Source organism: Apis florea, unplaced genomic scaffold, assembly GCF_048593485.1.
Source record: "Apis florea isolate Af1SG1 unplaced genomic scaffold, ASM4859348v1 contig_2897_pilon, whole genome shotgun sequence".
NCBI lineage: Eukaryota > Metazoa > Arthropoda > Insecta > Hymenoptera > Apidae > Apis > Apis florea.
The window spans coordinates 950,820-972,409 of record NW_028256665.1 but is presented as its reverse complement, the minus strand read 5'-3'; the positions used below and the strand labels follow the sequence as shown (position 1 = coordinate 972,409).

General features: G+C 37.2%; 2 protein-coding genes across 5 annotated transcripts in view; one reads left to right on the top strand and one right to left on the bottom strand.

Annotated features, from left to right (window-relative positions):
• Positions 1-21,590, bottom strand: part of LOC100870080 (alkaline phosphatase) — a 186,861-nt gene that overhangs the window by 50,348 nt on the left and 114,923 nt on the right. For both annotated transcript variants that reach the window (XM_086907472.1, XM_031918988.2), the window contains exons 3-6: positions 14,351-14,525; positions 5,754-5,932; positions 1,845-2,052; positions 983-1,123 (exon numbers count right to left, since the gene is read on the bottom strand). In XM_086907472.1, coding sequence (XP_086763598.1) covers positions 983-1,123; positions 1,845-2,052; positions 5,754-5,932; positions 14,351-14,525 — 703 coding nt within the window. The remainder of the gene's footprint in view (positions 1-982; positions 1,124-1,844; positions 2,053-5,753; positions 5,933-14,350; positions 14,526-21,590) is intronic.
• Positions 1-21,590, top strand: part of LOC105736561 (caspase-1) — a 46,846-nt gene that overhangs the window by 4,237 nt on the left and 21,019 nt on the right. Inside the window, exons 1-2 of one of the 3 annotated variants that reach the window (XM_086907474.1) lie at positions 15,066-15,301; positions 19,497-19,720. In XM_086907474.1, the coding sequence (XP_086763600.1) occupies positions 15,165-15,301; positions 19,497-19,720 (361 nt within the window). In that variant the 5' untranslated portion in view covers positions 15,066-15,164. Of the gene's footprint in view, positions 1-15,065; positions 15,947-19,496; positions 19,721-21,590 lie in introns of those variants that run through there. The other 2 variants (XM_086907476.1, XM_086907475.1) reach the window with 2 other exon arrangements.

Below are 21,590 nucleotides of genomic sequence, written 5' to 3'. Positions count from 1 at the left end.
AAGAAATAATGAAAATCTTTGCGACGAATTTTTAAATTCCCAACTTATTATTTCAAGATTACTCTTTTTTTACGATATTCATATTTCTTTCTTTCAAACATAGTTTCCCCAGAAATTCCACTCCGGTCGCAAATTTTCTTCCCATTTCTCTTTTCTTTTCTTTCTGTCTATCTACATTTTCCTGCTTTCGGAAGGAAATTATAATTTTATTTTAATGTAGAACCGGTGAGAACGGGTAAAGAGGCAATTATTATTCCATCTGCGAACGACGAAAATACACGGCGAAAGAGTCCACGGTCACGAAAATGGCTGGCTCAGCGGTCTCTTCGTGGCTCGGGTGGGGCGGAGAAACGGGGGGTGGAAGAAAAAAGTGTATCTTCGTACAAGTCGAGAAAACGTTTTTCCCAACTACGAAAGAACGTGAGATGTACATACCGGTTACCAGGGGCGGAAAGCTATAAACTCGATAAAGTACAGAACGCTGACTCAATCTTCGTGCAGGGAACTCGCGTTTCCCTATTCTCAAAAGGAATACTCTCTCTTTCGAGAGAGAGAGAGAGAGAGAGAGAGAGAAAGAGTATTAGCTCAATCGTATTCCACCGTCGAGGAATTTCAATTATGTTGCGCCGATTATAGAATTTTAACGAGATGACGATAAGTCGTCACGCGAATTCTTCGAATTTTTAGTAATTTTGCGCAACGTTTTAACTCCATTCGAAACAACAGACACATAAAAAACATATTTCCCTTTAATTGTGGGGAAAAAAAATAATAAACTATTGGAAAAAAGTATCGTAAAATAAACGAGATTGCTAATGGAAAGGGATTATATCGTGCCATTTAAAGTTCGGGATAAAGAGAACAATTTCTTTTTCTTTCTCCTATAAACGCAACGGTTCGACAAAAGGAACTATTCGGTGAAACATTGGAATAATACATCTCCTTGGTGAAGTTCGAAGTCCCTTTGTTCGTACCTACGTACCTTCCACGAAAAGGAAATATCCTTCGGGATTTTTGGCCAGTATACGAAGCGCCTTTATCGTCATTTCGGCCAGTGACGGGTCACCGCTTCCGTTCGTGTTTCGATCAACGTCGAAGTCCATATGGGAATAGGAGAACAACCCTGGAATGATTGAACAATATGAAATCACTGATTTCCTGTCGCGGGAAAAATTTTATCGATTCGTTCCCCTTTTGTGAACGAATTTGGAATTTAATTTCTTTCGTAATTATGTTAATTTTCTACGATAATTTTAACGATGCCGGGTGAATGCAAGTGAAATGTTTTCTCTTCTTTTTTCTTTTTTTTTTTTTTGTTTCTCTTCTATAAAACCGCGTTTCACTCGATTATTAATTGTCAGCCAATAATTTGCTTATTAGACAATCTTGGAAGGGAATCAACAGTTCTGATCAATAGGCCAAGTGTAATCTCAAATTGAAACGTTACGCCGTTCATAATTAGGGCGGACTAACTAACAGCTAACTGCATCGAAGCATTAATCGTGCAAGATCGATAATTATCTAAAGGTACAATGCACGGTATTATTCAGTCTTAATTATTCCTGTATTGTTTTCTTTCTTTCTTTTTTTTTTTTTTTCAATTCGAATCGTAAAAACTTTCATCATATACGACTCTCTTTGTATACCTGAATGATACCGAAATGAATGATATCAAATATATTGGATAAGAAAGTTTAATTCAGTTATATTTTTTTAAAAAGGAACCGTTTCAACGTAACGATGCAATCACTATCACTTTTCGGTATTGAGATTAAATTTCGTTTCGTTTTGATAAATCGCTTTTTCCTTATAAGAAATATAGAAAACGTATTTTCATTCGTTACCCAACAGATGGTTCACTTTCCGTGGATCGACGCTCTCGAATTGCTCCTTGTTAGCCACGTATTTCGCGGCCACGTTCCGCAACCGATGGTTTCTCGACCATTCTTCGATCAGGTTCCTTCCGTCCAATCGTCTTCCTTCCTTATCCGGCTCTTCCGGATCCTGGATCACTTTCGGCACGAAATGGCGTCTACCTCCGCCGAGTATCACCTACGATCGATCATGATTCATTAGCATTATATTTCACTCGATAAATTATTATTTCTCACGATACATTTCATTCAATTTTTTTTATTTATAATTTATTTAAATCAATTTAAAGTTTTCAATATATAATTAATACGATGATTGCAGACAATATTCTTGCAAAAATAAACGTATCTCATAATTTGTGTTTACTCTTTAAAACGCTTTTTCATTTATTTTGATATGTTTACTATTTCCATCCTCTCGTTTCATTGATCTACCTCAAATGATAAACACTACTTGAAAGATATGGATCACGGACATCTCTCATTCATATTTTTCACATCTTAAACATTCTTGTTGATTTCTTATCTCATCCTACTATTTTAATAATATCTTTGTAAATATTTGAACACGTTTCAGCTATACAAAAAACAGCAGTCTAATCGTCGTTATCGCTTGCGTTGTAACCCGCATCGAATTTCCTCCAATAATCGGATTTAAATTTAAATTTGAACGGGATTAACATCGAAACTTTGATTTTCATTTTCGAACCTTTTATTTTCCTATATTCCCGTTCCTTTGGTCGCGCGTGTTTGTGTTCCATCAGAGAGCGTGATCCCAAAAGCAATTTTGTAGAATTTCAAAGTCAACCGAAAGGGAATAGTCTTCTCGTTCATCCGTAAAATTTTCCATTTCGGTGATTACAGCTTTTTCTTTTCTCTTCTTTTATTTTTTATTTTTGTTTCACGGATAGCTTGAAACGGAAAGTCACATATAAAAAGGATTACGAGCACGCGACCTACATTGCACGCTTTTTATATTTTAATATCGCCAATGAAAGACACGTAGGATACGTTATGCGATATTTTCTCCCTTTTTTCAGAACATTCTATTGTTTTGGATCGAATAGTATTATTTCTCGATATGACAAAATGAATTTAATCGAATAAAGATATTTCTATAATTCGTTGTAAAATATTCCTATCTTTTAGCCGATCGAATCGACGTTGTTTTCTTATTTCGACCCATTTTTTTCATATTTTCGTAAGAATTTCGTTCAGGATTTCGTTCTTTTTACAAGAAAACTATAATGCAGATAATATCGACACAAGGGATATATGTCAAATTAACAAGTAAGTAATTAACAAGAAATTGTTACGTTTCGTTTTTCGTCAATTATTTGAAATGTTAATTACTCCCGGTATGATTCTGATATTTCGAAAGCTAAAAGGTTGATCGAAATTCTACTTTCCCGGATAAACAATTAAAATTACGGTGGATGTTAATTAACTCGATGGAACATCGAAATTTAACCGTGTTATAACGTATCATTTCGAGGCTGTAATTAAACGCGGAATAGACATTGAATTTTCAAAATTTTGCCGCTCCCTCCTCCATCACCAAAGATAAAAATAAAAGATTTATTTCCTATAAATCCTGGAATTCGCTGGAAAAGTCACCCCCCCCCCCGTGGACTTTTAATTCCCCTTCTAATTCCGACTCAACAAACCCTCTCCCGGAAGCAGACTTCAACGAGAACAGAAAGTTTTGCATAGAAGTTCCGTATAAAAGGTCTTGATCTCTCGAGTCAACTTTTTTCAACCATTTACGTCCCCACAAAAACATCGTTCGGGGTCTTGGCCACGGCTGTACCCTAAATCCTAACTTCTGGTTGATTGAACCACCGCATCTTCCTGCCAGAGTATCGGCTCTTCATCTCCTCATCTTGCTCAATCTCGATCGAAAGTTCGAGGATACGTAACGTTATCTCGTAGTCGCGGTTTTTAACCAAGTTTCGGAGAGAGTCAACTTCATATCGGATACAGTTCGATTCGAAGATCGTTATCTGTCTTTCGTTTCGAAAGGATTTCGACGGAAAATAACGAGGATGAAAAGATTTGAAAGGTAAAAGTTTAAGAAAGAGTTGCTAGGTAAAGGTTATAGCCCCTCTTCCTTATTTAAGATCGTTTTCGATGAATAAAGTTGTTCAATTTCCGACTGCAACGTTTCGAAACATTTCCGTCACGATCTTGCGAAAACGTGACTGCGTGACGAGGAAAACTAAATTTTCACAAATTCTCGAGTTTGAAACACGAAATCCTCAAAATGGGATTAGAAACTCGATGTGCAGCTTGTGGAAATACGATTAGAAGGTAAATTCTTAACGCGATAATAAACATAATGCAAGAACGATAAAACTACTTGATTCGAGAACTGACATAATTTGCACACGAATGATACATTCCTCCTAATGGGATTAAGCTTGGGGAAACCTTCAAGATTTCTCGAACAATTAATTATCCTCGTCTGACGAAACTCAAATTTACTCGGGATTATTACTTCGTTAAATATTTCTCGAAATTGATAAAAAAAAGTTTTTCATCGCCGTTGAAGCTATTCCAACAAATACAAATTATGAGTCGAACGTTGTGCATCTCACGTAACGAAATCTATTTCGCCGTGGAGAGATCAATTTGAACGCGCTCGACTCGTTCGTTGCACGGGATCGATGCGGCGTGTAAAACGTCGCCGATAAATCGCCGAGTGGAAGGCACGGGTTGTTGCTTCCCCGAAATCTCTTTCCTCCCGCACGATACCCGCTTTAATCCGGGATTTTTAACGTTTCTTCTCCCTCCTTCGTTCGAATATTTTCGAATACGCGGACCAATTTTCGCGCACCGACACACGAATATGCGAATAACATTTCGAGTCGGGACGATCCATACAATTCAATATAGAGATATATCGTAAATTTTAAATTGGATTAAGCTGTAACATTCCAGTTTTGATAAAAGATATCACGGGTATCCATATCGGTATTTTTATTTATATCTATATCTTTTCCTTTTTTGATAGATTAATGATAGATTATTACTATTATAACTATTAACTTTGATGATGATTCAACTCGTGATCTTGCGTTGTTGCGTAAGTTGTGTAAGAACTTTTTTTCGAAGAGGAAGAAGAAAAATTATCAACGAGAAAAAAAGTGAAGTTGAATCGTTGAATCGTGTATCGATGGTTTAAATACATATATATATATATATATATATATATATATATATATATATATATATATATATATATATAGGTATATTCGAACAATATATCGATCTAATAATTTGTATTTTTAATCAAGAGAAAAGTTCAATCCGATTATATTTTCGTAAATAAAGAGTCACTTTTGCCCGGCAAGGATATATTAAATACCTTATTAAGCGCGCACGTTGAATTATTCATGGCAAGTACATGTTTGCCCAACTTTCAATATCGGACGGTTTACGGTTCGTTGATTATTGAATTATGATTAAATCATAATTTATATCATCAAACTTGCACGGAACTGCTTTTCCCAACCCAAAATCAAAATATCCTTAATCCATTTTCTCCCTAAAAGAAGAAAACAGAAAAAAAAGGGAAGAAAAAGGTTGTGGTGTACAAATTGGAAGAACGATTTCACGTTCCAATTTCGCCCTCTTCGTATCGAAACCTTAAAAGGAAAGAGCAGGATCGTTAGAAATTTCCTGCGGGCAAAGGTCTCGAATTCGAAAGCCGCTTCCGTTCGATCCCTTCCACGGTGGAATCGCGACTCCTCCGAGGAAATCTTTCCACGAACGACGATGAGAACGACGTAGAAGAGGAGAAGAACCCTCGATGTATTAACATCGGGGAAGGGAGTAAAAGTTTCGAAGGTTTAAGGTTCGAAATGCGTAATCCCGTACGTTGATGTTACGGCCGGGCTCATCCTCGAGCAGCTGACGCGCTATGTCCTTGCACGATGTTCGTGCAGCAGGTGGCACTTTGCCGTCGTCCTCCCAGTAACGGCTGGCTGCGTGGGCGTAAAGGGCCGCCGGTGTCGCGTGCGTCACCCTCGTGGTCGTAACCAATCCTGTCGATTTGCCTGGGAAAAAAAAAGGGAGGATTTTCGTTGAAAAAGATTCGTTCAAAAATTCTTTCTTTTCTCGTACAGCCGGGAATAATAATCGAATCGTGAACGAATCGAACGGGCATCCGCAGATTGCTTGCCATTAAGCCCTAATATACGTTTCATTTCCGTATAATTACCGTCTCCTCGTAACGACACGCCCGTTCCACTCGTTCCGTGTAATTAAAAATAAGTTTAACGTAAAAGTGAAATGTAAAAAAAGAAATCGTTAGAATCTTATAATAAACGGCAATTCTTGCCTTGTCTCCTCCCTTGTCGAAACGAGTGAACGAATAATCGATATGGGAAGAAAGAAGTGGAAGAAAGTTCTTCCAACAGGCTTTCCAAATGAATTCGAGATCGAGAGAGAGTATTTCGATCTCCCAATATCTTCTTAACCCTTTCGCTTCTCCGCACGTGCACGGTGAGAAAGAGCCGCGTTTACGCCTTCGAGTCGCTTCGACGGTGTTTATTGAAAAAGAAAATTGACGATGAAAACGAAATATCGATGCCATACTACACAGAGAAAGATACTCGATGAAAGGGTTTCTTCCATCCGCGGGATATGTTAACGCGGGATCGAGGAGTTTGCCACGCGAGGATCAATGTTCCCGTGGAATTAGCAATCACGGCGCAGCACGTTAATCGGCTCTGAGATCAGCAGCGTCTCGATACACGGGCCCTTCATCAAATCCTCGCTCTTGACCCTTTGATCTTGGCATCTCGCTCTTCAATTATGATTTAACTATGACCTCTCCACATCCGTCGAGATTGAGGGAAATTGTTAACGGATACGCACTTGGGATGAATTGAACGGATGCAAGGATACACACGCGTCCTTGGAGAATAATATCTCGAGTTTATCTTGTATTTTTTAAAAATCCATGCAAAAGTTCAAATTTCTTCCGCGACGCGATTCATTTTTTTTATTTTTTTTTTTTTTTCCAAATGGAAGAATTTCGTTTTCTTTCTTTCTATTTTTTTAGATCACGTTCCACGTTGTTCCAAGAGAATCGACGAAGGAAAGTTTAAACGCGCGGTGGGATATTAAGTTTGGAGATTGTTTTTGACCGGCAAACGCCGCCAATTTAATTTGTTCAACCTGGACGATACTTCTCCTCTTTTTTCCTCTCCTTGTAATTTCAACTTTCCCAAAACCCTACATTCGTTTCTTTCGCCTAAGCAATTTCCGTGTTTGCCTCTCGTTCCATTATCGTAAACGTTATCGCGACGTTGGCCGAAAATAGAAAAGTGTCCAAACGCTTGGGCGAAAATTACAAACGCGTTTCGATCGTCTCGTTCTTCGATCATCCGAGTCGACAATTATCGGGGAAACGAAACGGATCGTTCGAGGGAATCGTTTCGTTCCATCAAAAAGATATTTTGTTTTTTATCCTGTTAAATTACTCGAAAATGTAAGACGAAGAAATTCCATCTTCCGAATTCGGGACGATGTCGATGTAGACTTCGAAGGGAGGGGAAGCGCGATTCGATGAAGGAACGAGAGAGAGAGAGAGAGAGAAAAGAAAGAAAGAAGAAGAGGAGGACCATTGAGCAGCGTAAACAGGCGTCGTTTTTCCGCATGCCTCGTTTATCCCGTAAAAGGAAGCATCAAAGTGTGGGATCCGCGCCTCGATGGCGATAAGATGAGGCATAATTTACATATAAACACTGAGGCAGCGAGACGTTCGCATGCAAATTAAAATAAAGCTACGATTGAATTCCTCGAGGTGGAAATTGTCGAGGAACAACGACGCACGGTTACGTACTACGGTGAGCGGATTTCACTTTTCCTCTTTTAAGCGAAAACAATTCTCGACGTTTCCCGTTCGGTTCAAGAAACAATTTCGCGATACGAGACGCGTCTCGAATACTTGAAACGAGAGACATTTCAGAGATTTGCAAAATGGTTAACGGAAAACGAAAGCTGGAACCGCGGGAAAGGTGAAAAGGCTTTGTCGAGCATTCGCTTCGACTTCCGGAAATGAGCTGTTCTTCTTTGAGCCACCTCGATCTGGAAACATATCTCAAATTTTCAACGTGACTCTATTATTATATTTTAATAGGGCGAAATATTGAAACAAAGTGTCAAATTAATCGACGAAAGTATAGAAAATATAAGAAACATTTACCTTTTGTTGGAATAATTAATATTTTTATACCATGATGATATATCGTGATATAAATTTATGAAAAAAAATGAAACATTATTATTTATACGATAAAGAAACCAATGAAGAATTATGATAATTCTCAAAGAAGGAATTTATTTTTGAAAATGGACTTTGTTTCATATTCACTTTGTTCGATGACTCGATCCGTTCTCCTAAAGATAACTACGTTAATTAACGTTTGGGAAGGAAAATTGAAGATTCTTGATATAATTTTTAATTCGAAAACGCGTTACGCGTAATAATAGAAGAAGAAGAAGAAGATAATAAAAGAAATAAAAGGGAATTCAGCATCCGTTGGTTCGTAAAGTGGCTGCAAGCGCTTCAATAAGAGAAATTATTGACAAGGATGACAGAAAATATGCTTCTCTTTCGAAACGACAATATCTCGAGGGAAATGATCGTACGATCGCGAAAATCAAAGAAATTCTTGTCAAGAGAAAGATTCGAAATTTAACTCGATCATAATTTCGGAAAGATATTAATTTTCAAAGTTTCGGTAAATTTAATATTCGCGAAATTTTACTCGATCCCTTCTGAAGATCGTTCAAAGTGATTCAACTTCCTCGAGAAAAGACTTCTTTCTTTTTCTTTCTCTCTCTCTCTCTCTCTCTCTTCGCGACTTTTCATCTTATCAAACGGGTTTTCTAGCGACATTATTTTTCGCGGCGAAATTGTGCCGTTCCATCTGCGAAATTGTTCTTTATGGGTGCCGAAAAAAAAGAGACGGTCGTAGAAGAAAAAGACGTGAAACGGGGAAAACATGGAGCGAAAAGGGCCTTAATGGAAAGCCTAGATACGCCGTGTGATCCTAAACGAGACTGTGCCGAGAATCGCGGCTGGAATCTTCGTGTAACATACTTACTGTAATCGAGGAAGAATGGAATCAATAAAATCGATAAACAAAGAGAAAGAAAAAAAAATAAGAGAATAAATTTTCCATTTCTCGAGATAATCAATAATTATATCGTTGTTCTTTTCGATTGTTCACGCTGTTGGATCGATCATCGCCGTGGATGACAATTGATACAGGTTGCCTTGACGAATGAATTATCAGAGAATCGTTGAAATCAGACGTCATCGAATAAAGTTCATTTGTCGACTCTGCCTCGTAACCGAAAACTCGACTCGGGTGAATTTGCAAATTTTAGATGGTGTTAGGAACACGGTAAACCCCTCGTTTGAACAGCGGACAACTTCCGTTGGAAAATTCGTCCGAACAAAAGTGGTCCCGCACCAAAATCGATATTCCGTTTAACGGAATGCATAATCGATTCAATTAGTCTCCTGCTAATTATTTGTCGAAACGAATAAATACTTGGATCAATATTCCGATAAGGATAGCTATCGATAAAGTTATTTCATTATTTTGTTCTCCCCTATCGCATAAGATAGTGAATACCCATTAATTAATCGATCGATATCATCCATTTTTTTTATTTCTTTCTTTTTTTTTTTTTTATATCGATTCGATTTACAAAATACGATAAATGATCGAAAAGTGAGAGTGATTTCTAAACTTTTGTTTTCGCTTTTTTATTCGTTGACGGTGAATATTTTGTAATCAAGGGGAAAATAAATATTTGTAAATTTGCAAATTATATTACGAGTATTACATTTGGTGAATCGCGTTTGTAATTAGAATAAATACGATTGGGAATTCAAATGTAAAATATACAGCGAACGAAATATCTTCATCAGCGTTTCGAATTATTACTACTATTTATTTTCGTGATTATATTATACATCAAATTATCATTTATTTCGAAAACTTATCGCCGTAATATCGGAGATGAATGAAAGCGTTAATACCTTTAATAACTTCAATAACTGTGTTATTTTTTTATAGAACATAATGTAATATAATCTTAATCGTATCTTAATTGTCAAGAAATAATCGTTCTTTCGAGTTGAAAAAAACTTCGCTTCAAGTTTTATTTTTACGATATGATTCTTCGCAGTTATTTACAATTTATACAAACAAGACAAGCGTTCAAGTATTATATCTAATTCGAAGAGAAAAACGTGAAGGATAATTAAAGATATACTTATCTTATCTTATCTTCCCTCCTATCTTTCCGAGCTCTTTTTAAAAAACCAAGCTCTCTTTATTTCTGAAACCGGTTTATGGCCGCTATTATGCGGTCGCAATAATAGAGGCAGATCGAATGCGCAGACAATAATTGTAAATTGACAAATTGCGGCGGTAAAAGAGGGCAGAAAGCGGGGATCGGGTTGGTTACGGCGAGGAGCCGTGTCAACGGCAAACGGCGTGCGATTAATCAACGAGGCAATTCATCTTAATGATCGAGCTAAGGCAGCTTGCAGCTTTCATGCTCGCAACGTCAGACGTACAAGGTTTGGGCGCAATGTGTTTATTACTGATCTCGATGTACACGACCCGTGTGCACCCCTTGTTACATTCTATATATATATAACATATAAGCCCGACGACTGATTTAACCGGCCGACTCGTTTTCGCTCGACTCGCGCATCTTAATATCTCATCGTCACGCGATATCTGTTGCGATATATATATATATAGTTTGAGCTTATATCTCTCGAATATCTCTCGGTTCTCCGTTTTTCGGTTATTTATAAGTTATGAGCTGTAAGGTTTCCGCATTCCTCGATCATTTTTCCTGGAACATTTCACGAGTCATTATGACGATTTAATAAAAATTAACGAAGGTACATTTTATTTCCAAGTGGAAAGTAAAAATCTCGTTTATGTTGCGAGATATTTCGCAACATCGCACGAAAAATATTGCGGTTAAAGTAATTAAGTATCTTGTTTTGCATCTTGTAAACGTTTGTCACCGAAATAATTGTTGATAAGTTGACACCTGATGAATTTTAGGGTTCGTCTAGATTCAATTATTTCTGTAGAATTTATATTTCCAAATTATTAGTACTTACATTCGAATTTATTCGAATATTTTTATCTTATCGAACGAATTGTATTAAATTATATTAAGATGATAAAATGGATAAGGAATGTAATTAATTGGGATCAAAGCATGATGATATCGAATCGTGTATTTTTATAAATACCATTTCCTCGAAAAACTTAAATTTATATATTTTGTAAGAAAATTAAAAGTGTCTACCGAATCGTGAAACGTGTATAGAGGAGATTTGTTCGCACAACGTAAAAATTATAGTAACGTTGTTGTTTGGAATTTTATCTGGATTATAGAGATGAAAAATTTCAATGTGCGCAATATCGTGGAACAAAGAAAATAGATTGCACATTTTTGAATATTTCGAAATGTTAGAGATTGAATATTTCAAGCTATTCAATGGTAAATAACTCGAATAAATTCATATCATATAAACGAACGTGTGAAAAAATTCTTTATGCATATTATTAAATCAAGTTTTCTTTTATTTTTATTTTTCGTAACTCGATTCGATCAAATCAATCGTTCTACTAGTTTAATTTAATCTGTTATCATCATTTTCATCGTATCATTTAAAAGTAAATAACTACGTATCATCATAACGTTATATTATATGCATTATAATTATATCATTTATACAAATTTTCTCAATGTTCAGATTAATTAATTAATTTCTATACGTACGTATCGATACAAATATATTAAAACTCGAGAAAATTATAATCGAATATTATGAAGATAAAATACAAAAGCTGCACTTTTGATCAAACACACGTAGCCACTGTGAAAATTTTTGTAATATTTTTCCCCCGTGTACATTCTATTTAGAAATTCTGAAAATAGCCGGCATGTGTTTAAACGACGAGATCGATAGGCAGGTTTCATCATCGTCGTTAAAAACACGACATCGATACCATTAGTATTCACCGCGAGACTAGTCAAAGAACCGTGATGAAAGCGAACGTGTCTCTATAGGAAAATTGAAATTATCGAACCAAGCTCCGAGCGAATTCTTTTATCGTGCACCGATAAGTACGAGAGTAATAAACCAACCGATCGAAGATCCTTATTTACGAGCGACACTACGACTCGAATAAACAAACACTGGTACTGATGCTGTCGAATCGAGCTTAATTTATCCATTTTCGAAAATGATTCGATGACACGAACTTGAAGAGCAACACTGTCGCGGTGGAAAGGAATTGATCTCTGATTGACTAATTTGGAAGGCCATTCTCACGCGCCTAGTTTCGACGATCTGTATCTATAAACCACGATGCATTATGTATAGGCAGATAGAATCCAGACAATTCAAACGTGATCGACACGATATACAAATTTTTTTACTTCTCGTAATATCTTATAGATTAATTACGATTCGTAACGATAGTTTAATTTGTAAATGTAATTTTGTATTCGAGTAATTAAGATAGTAATTGTGCATATTCGAACAAGTTATAGATGTATTCATATTGTATCAAAATAATTAATAGTTTCGAAGATATTTCAGTCTTAGATATTTTCATGAACGAAAATAATTAGAAACAGTTATCGTTTGTCATTAATTGTCGACTTAGAACCTTTCGAAAAGTCGCTATCTTTCAATTCTAATCCACTAGCGTGAATTCTCGTCGTTCGTTTTTGCATTTTCCAAAAATATCGTCCCTTCCTCTCTTCTTCCTCCTCCCAATCGCGCGATAAAACTGAATTTTCGAGCCGCGTAATGTCTAACCCGGGGAAAATGGAAAATCGAGATCGGCTAAAAGCACTATTCTGTATCGTTGACAACGAAACTTGATCGTAGCGCAGTATGACGATCCCCCCGATTGCAGCATCCCCCAGCATATACCCCTTAATATTCGTGCATGCGCGCCACAGAAATTCTGTTAATTGCTCGATACCATTCTAATGAGACCAGATTATATACCAGATGGTCCACGGGGAGCCATCGTGGCTCCCGATGCCCGATGATTTTCAACGGGTATCGCGATCCAACTCTTGCCACCATTATCTTGAATCTCGACAAAATCACTATCTCTCGAAGAAACTTTGAATTGTTACGAAATTACGATGACAATTTTTATACGTAAAGAGTTTTTAAAGAGAGAACTCAAGGGACGAAGGAATTACCAGGAGGCGAAAATGAATCGATGAAACGCGATCCCTGAATTTTTATTTAGGCCATCTCCCTATCGAATTGCGCTCTCGATCAAATTTTTGTTATTTCATTAATGAATGCGGTCGGTATTTTATTTTATTTCCCATTTCAAACATACAACCGTAACGAATTGCGAAAGCGGTTCAACTTTTTTTTTTTTTTTTTTTTTTTTTTTTTTTTTTTTTAATTCGAAACAGCCGATGCTTGTAACGTTCAAATTCGAGCTCGTTTCATTGTTACCCGAAGTCTGTTCTACGAGCGGCCCGAATTGCACATGGCTAGAATTTATGCTCGAAAATTCGCTTTCCGTCCCGGGATATTCGACACATGGAAAAATAACGTACGGATCTTATGATCGGTGCCATGACTGTCGCGATTGCATTGTCGCGGCTCGGTATATATCGCATTAACGGTATAATTTCGCGCGTAATTTTTATATATCTTTTGCACGGGGAATGGTTGGAAAATGGTGCACTCTCATAGCGTGGAAATTTTGCAAACGTAAACAATAATTAGAGCGTCGTGCTCGTTTCGTATTAAATAACATTATATCAAGAATAATATGAATCTAGTAGATTAGGCAATATTTTCTTTAATTCAGAGAAAAATATTTATCCGTTTTCCTAGAAAGAGCAAAAATTTTTCTTCGAGATTTCAAGATCTCTCTCATTTATTGCTGTAATTTTTTCCCTATTTATTGATTATTAAAAAAAAAAAGATTATATATATATATAAAATATATAAAGATTTTAATATCGATAATAAAATCTATTGTTTATCGGTATATAACAATTATCTCTTACAAATATAATACAACGATAACGATGAATTCTCTTTCATTCTTGCTAACATATCTCGAAGATTATACACGAATGAAAAAAAGAAAAAAAAAAAACTCAAAAATTAATTATTCGTCCAAATCTATTTCACGATAAATTAACGACAAGATGCTGAAATAAAATAAACGAGAAGTTGGGGGAAGAATGTAAACGAAAAAAAAAGTGGAAAAAAAAAAAATAAAGAAGAAAAAAAAGAGGAGCATCAAAGAGCATGAATTGGCAGCGAATCGACGCGAGCAATTAAGTTCGAATTGATCGGGGAGCTAGGTAGTAGTATCGATTATGTAATCCTTTGCATTAGTTGTTGACGTTCGAATATTTACCCTGCTCCTGCGCCCAATTGATAAGGGACGGTACACGGGCATCAAAACTGGAATAGCAGTTCTCGAAGCGTGCAGAGGAGTCCAGGCCAACAGTCTCGTAATTGGCTTTAACCCCGCAGAGTAATGCCGTCGCGCATGCTGACGACTCTCCGACTTGGGCATCCATGTTGTAAGTCTGGAAACGAACGAAAATGGAAGATGTAGTTTAATCACAGTCCCAGACATTCGCTCTGTTACGAGGGAGAGGATTATTGCTCGTAAAAAGGAGGTAACCAAGGAAGGGAGCGTTCGATCCGTTCTTTCGATTCTCGATCGAAATGCATTTTGTCGGATTGATTAGATTTCGATTAGAGCGTGCCACGATAATTCGATCAACGAGATCATCTTTTTCTATCGTTGAATAGAAAGATTTCTCTCAAAAACATTATCAATTCGAAAAATTCTAGTCTTCGCGTTTCCACTTCGAATATTTCTTTTTTTTTTTTTTTTTTTTTTTTTATATTTTATATTTTGCATTCCTTCCCCATGAAAATCTGATCATCATTTGTTGACAAACTGTACAAAGTGCGAATTTGGATTAAAATAAAATTTGGTTATTTCCTTTTATTATAAATATCTATCTTTAAAAGTAAATGTTTATGTTTCGTTAAAATTCAGTATCTTATCTCTTATCTTTTGAAATTGATATATATATATATATATAGATATGATATATATATATATATGATCGTGCATGCTTTACTGAGTTTTACTGATAACGGTGACGACTGCAGTAACCATATTCGATGATAAAGTGTGAAAAACGGTTTGAAAAATGCAAGTATTAACTCAATTAAAGCAGAATATTTTAGGAAAACCGAATATCGCAGAACTATGTTCGCCACTTCACGTTATAAAATCATCTGACATGAAAGAATACGACGAAGTAGACAGTGCAATAATCAAACTGACGTGAGTAAATATTTTCGACAAAATTAATAATCGATTTCATCAAAAGGTATCGATCGACCCTTTCCTTCGATTCTCGTCATTCGATCAACATCGAAATAATCGGCGACAGTCAATTTTCAACGTTCGATTTTCCATTTGCGCGAGTGAAAAACCTCTCGGTATAACGGTGAAACGATTGAAAAGTAGAAAAAGCTCTCTTCCAGTTGACACGCACGAGCGGGAACGTATATCCACACTCTGAGCGAGTTCAGATATCGATAACCTTTGAGTGTTGGTGTGTGACTCGAACCGAGGCGTCAATGGCGCGATGAACGAAGGAACGTAAAAATTCGTGATTATCATCATAAAGTTCGCGGCTCTCTCTTATCTTATATCTCGCCTATGAAAATGAGATACACGAAATGCACGCATATTTACGAGAGATTAACATTTCTATGGTGAAATTAATTTTAACGAACGCGTCCGAAATGTTGAAGATCGCGTTCTCTGATCTAAGATGTCATTTGCCTCTTGAATTTAATTTTTACAATTTTAATCGGCAGACGTTCGAGAGAAAATATCGGAGTGCGCGAATCGAGGTTTACACGTGTACGTAAAAATCGTGACATTTTGAAGATAACGGGTATATCAGGAGATTTTATCAAGGTAAATACTTACAGCATTATCGATTTTCCTTTTTAAATATATAACACTTCATCGATTTATTGCCGAGCGAGCGATAAAAGATACAATTAAAAATGAAATTTCCTCCTTCTTCTTCGATATTCATTTCGTATAAAGAAACTCGGTATAAACAGAGATGCGGAGATTCTGAAATTTCGTTCGCTCGAACGGGCAGCTGCATAAAATTCCCAAAGAGGCTCTGCTAAATCGGATGAGCCTCTCGTTAAATTAACCAACCTACCCTTTCAAAACCCCGATTGGGGTGGAAAGGGAAAAGTTTCGGTTAAAACGAAATCGGCGCTCATTCCCTCTTACATTCCAATTGATCAGGATCGTTATAATCGTTGGTCGGGGATTTATATCCGGCGTGTCAGTAAGAGAGTCGATAAAGTAGGATTAGCAGTGGGTGCAAATTGTTTTCAAATTCAAAGGAAACGCGACGAACCGCTATAATGGTCGCGTCTCTCTCGAATGAACGTTTGTTCGGTAATGGGCTCGCATTTATGACTAGTTTGTAAGCGCGAACAAGCTTTGCGCCCGTCGTAAAACCGCGTCTACACTCGCCATTCGGGAAAAAGAGTTTCTTTCAACTGTTGGGAGAAATCTCGAACTGTTTAAAAAGCACGATCCGGCATCGTCGCGCTTCCCTCTTCATCGTCCGTCCTTTTGTCCGCCACCGCTTTTTTCACATCCGCTTTGCTCGCTGAACGATGGCGCGGATCGCTTTTACACCCAGAGCATTGACGAGTGTTTAATCGTATTGGTAAAAATCCTCGTTGGGGATTATTTATATAAGAGGATTTATATTTCCTTCGAATCGATGTTAAACGCTTAACAGTTTATCCGAGTACAATTCCTCGAATATAAATTCTATTCTTCTAAATGTGTTACGAAAAGTAAATACGTTGATACGAGCGATCAAGTAAAAATGATTCATATCCGAGATAAATAAGATAAGTTGTACATCTTTCAATCTTGAAGTTCTTTGCATCGTGATACTAGCATTCGAGAAATAATAGATTTCATTAAGTTTTCACGATGATAATATACGCGATCGAATTACAAGGAGCTGTAGTAGGTTTATTATCAGAGTGCTATCTCCTATTTTGGAAATCGAGTCTGATCGATTTGGAATATAACTAAGAATTCGGGGAAAATGTTGTAACGTTGACTCATAATATCTCGATAACGTTTCCTTTTCGATTCATCATTGAGCTTTATAAATTAAGAGAGTCGTTTCAAGTTCAAGTTAGTTGCAATACGTAAATACGTAATAACATAATTTATAATGAGTTTACGATAACTCTTTGATCCCAATACGCGTACGTTATAAGAGCTCCTTAATTGTTGTGACAAGTACTTTATACACTTGTAAAGTTTGATGTATTGCGTAAGCAGTTTATGATACGATAGAATATTAAACGTACCAAGAATTAAGTAAATTATCGAGGAAATTCCCACACCACTTTTTCCCTTGTGTAATCGAATTTGCGTTTGGAACGAATAATTTTCAAAAGAAAAATCTAAAATTGTAAAAAAAAAAAAAATAATAATAACTTTATACGATTTGAATTCACAAGATGATTCAATTTTCACAAGATTGACAGCATAATGCAATATTAAATAGAAAAGAAACTAGAATAGTATTCGTTCCTTTTTAGAACCATTTCCCAAAATTCATTGCATGCACGTTCGAATTGCTAGTTACGAGAACTTTATCTCAAGTACACGTTGCACTCCCTTTAAGAGGATTCAGCCGTACATAGACGATCAGCCACACCGACGCGTACACACGTATACGCACTCAATTCGAACAAAGCCTTTGACGCATGCACGCACGCATTCACAGAGTTCTAACTTCCAAATAATACAACCGCGCTTCCCTCTTAAGCTACGCTGTTACCTCTCTAAATTATTAACTCACGATTTCCGGCTACGATCATAATTGCTAAAAACAAAAGACAAGAATTCTTATGAAAAATTTATCTCGCCCAAGAAAAACGATCCCATCCTTTCAACTGGATGGAAAAAAAAATTTCGCGCCAACAATATTCTCCTTATATTGGATCACAACGTGTTATTCGTTGGCGCGAAAATGGCCATCCGGCCTCGTTCGATCTCTGTCGTACACGCGTTTACAAGAGCGACGTGGAGGGGGGAACCGTTACCGCGAGTTCTTTAACCCGAGATTACGATCCAAGTTGAAATTAAATGGAGCGTCGGATCGCCCCCCACCCCTCGAGACGCTGTTCGCAAGATTTTCCGTTCGCGGCGTACGTGAGCGGAAACTGCGAAACAGCGTGGTGCAGTTGGAGAGGAGGCCCTCGCGACGGATTATACGAGATCGTGGCTTTTCGTTCGGGGAGGCGCGCAAACTTGCCATTTGAGTCGAAGAATTAGAAGCTCGAACAAGCGTGTGCTCTAAAACTTTGTTCCCTGAACGTTTCTTCTTCTTCGAAAATATCAAGTTTAGATTAAATTTAAGTTCAAAAATCTCGAACGAAGTTACTTGGAGCGATCGCTTATTGAAATAACATTTGTTCCCGTAACGCTTGATTCCACTCCTTGATAAAAATCCAAGTAACCCTTCGTCCCTTTGAATCTTCAACTATTCAATTTTTTTCATTGTCGAAACGAGGAATGGAGAAGTGAAGGAACAATAGCGAGCTACTAATATTTTAATTCGTCGCATGGCGGACGAGGGACTCACCCTTTCCACCCATCCTCCTCTTCCGAAATTTTACGAGGGGCGTAAAAAGCGTCGACACCGAAACTGCGTACACGCGGTTTTCGTTTCGGTTTTCGTCTTCGTTGTTTATTCTCCCCTCTTTTCTCTTTCTTTTTTTTTTCTCGCTCTTTCCCATTTCTCCAGCCACCATCCCGCGTATCGATCGGCCGGATCGTGTCCGGAAACAGAGCGAAATTTCGGCGGCGGGCCGAAAAATATATCGCTCGAGTTATATTGCGAGATCCTGCTGCGAATTCACGAGCGTTGTACAATGGAATCGTAAAAAACGCGGAATGGGGAAGAAGGGGTTTTGCGCGAGATGTAATTCGGCGTGTAATTGATCCTGCATTAGATAGATTGGAATCGAGCGCGAATACGAAAAGGACGAATCGCCGAATATCGAGTTTACATTTTGGAGATATGAACCTCCCCTCCCCCGATTAAACACCGCCGGTTCAACGAAACGAAACGAGGGACTGTGTCGAAGCTATAATCTCGGGCGGATAAATTGTTTTCCCGCGAATCCTCCGCGTTGAAATATGTACCGCCGCGGAGGAAAATTTGAAAAAGGTGAGTTATGCATACGATAATTGGGAAAAATGTGAATTCGATCTTTAGAATTGAGACTTTTATCATCTCAAAAATTTATCATCCCAGTTTTAATCACGTTATTGCTGTTATTATTATTATTATTATTATTATTATTATTATTATTATTATTATTATTATTATTATTATTATTATTATTATTTAATAGCTTTTATCGGCACAAATTGATTAATTCAACTGGATGTTTTGACACAGATACAAAAAGACAAAGTGCGAGGATCAAGATGCAGAAATGTATAAGATGAATCACAAACGAAGAGGTGTTGCATTAATTTTCAATAACGTAAAGATGTGTCGACATCGGAATGCTGTGGAAGAAAGTTCGAGGAATCTGTTGAAAACGTTAGAGATGATGGGCTTTAATGTTGAACTGATCGTGAACGCGACCTTACAAATGATAATGCAAAAATTGAAAGAAGGTAAGTAGACGATGAAATTTCTTTCCTCGCATAAGATGAAAGATGAGCGAACGTAATATCGCTCATATGTTCGAATCGAATCGTTTCTGTTTCTGTATCGTATCCGCGGAAATGTCGTAAGTGGATTAAATATGAATCATCGGAAAGAAAAAAGTGATAATTTCTCCCAAACAAGAAGCATTCGGTTTCTCTCTGTCCTCTCCCAACGAACGCGTGACGAGTTTTAAAAAAAAATGAAAACGAAAAATTGAAAACGGGCAATTAGCAATTGGCCGCGCATCGTGGCCCGGTGAAATTGCGTGAAAATTATTCGCAAAATTACGATAAATTCCGACTGATTGTTTCCGTTTCCGAAATTTTTTTTTTTTTTTTTTTTTTAATTTGAAGTACAACGCTGGACGAAATAACGCGATTTCAAACTGCGTTATATACAACGCGGGGGGGCGAATTTTAATCATTTTTCTGCTCGTTAAACAACGCCCGGTTCATGGATGGCAGCCAAAGACGGATAATACGCGAAATAATTTATTTCGAGCGTGGCTTGCTAACAAATCTATTATTCGCATCGCTTCCACATTCGTCATGATGGATTTTTGATTATCGAGATTTCACTTCGATTCCGTTCTAAATACAAACCCGTAATCAATCGAATCATCTTATCGCAAGATAATTTGATCATCAGCTTTAATTTCTCGTTCCGTTTGCCAATAATTTTCTTTCGAACACGCGAATTATTTTAAATTCCCAAGAAAAGATCCCGAATAGAGACGATCCAATTATAAATGGAGCCTCGGCAGATTTAAACGCGGGGCCTGCGAGAATTTGGAAATTCGTCGCGCGTATCCTTATTAAATTCTCGTCCTCGTGGCGAGGATTGCAACACGCGCGTAAAATTCTCGGCGCAGGTTTTGGCAAACGTTTGGCCAACAAATGGTGGATAAACCGTGTGGTCGAAAAGTAGGATGAAAGCTAGAATCGTGGCTGTCCATGAAAAGTCACCATCATCGCGAAAACCGTATTCCCTCGTTCGATCCATTCTTTCCTCTATTTATCGTTGATCCATTCAAATATTGACACAATAGCCGTCACCATCGCCGTGTTCGACGCGCATTTATCAAAAGCTTTTGTCGACCTCGAACAAAGATGTTCTTCCATCGTCGGGCAAGCGTGAACCTCCGTAAATCGTCCGCCTTCTTCCGAATCATCGCGGCAGTTTCCATTTAAAAACATCTTTCCAAGTTGTTATCCCGCGTGGTGAATTTCAATGAATCCGAATCATGATGGAACGGTAGATAATTTTTCCCAATATAATTGTTAATTAATCAGGAAGGGGATTGCTTTTGGAAAAGAGTCTTAAATTGCGCTCGTCGAACAACGACGATCACCGGTTTACGAAGAAAGGGATGGGAAAAAATTCAAAGAGAGCCTTCATTAATTTCGGATAATAAAGATCGAAAGAAGTTTGGCAATCTCTATGGGGAGGAAGATTCAATTTCTTGGTGTTCTTAGCGTGTATAGAATTCGATAAAATTTGAAGTGTTTAGAAAAGTATGATAAATTTTTCCTTAGATTCGACACACGATCGTAATGATTAACACGCAATTCGGAGTAATCTTTTGTCCCGTTTAAATCGAGCATTCGTATCGATTCTCGTTATTCATTGCGATATTTGTTTGTATATTTATTATCGGAAATGCAGTTGAAAAATGGAATTAAGTTTATTGGTCGCAAAAATGTCCGCTGGAACTCGGTTGCGAAAATAAATTCAAACTTTCTATCGTATTTTCTGAAAACGATAATTGCATTGCATTCGTAATCTCTTTTTGCGACACGCGGAAAAGTCAATGGGAGGTGTCGTTTAAATGATAAT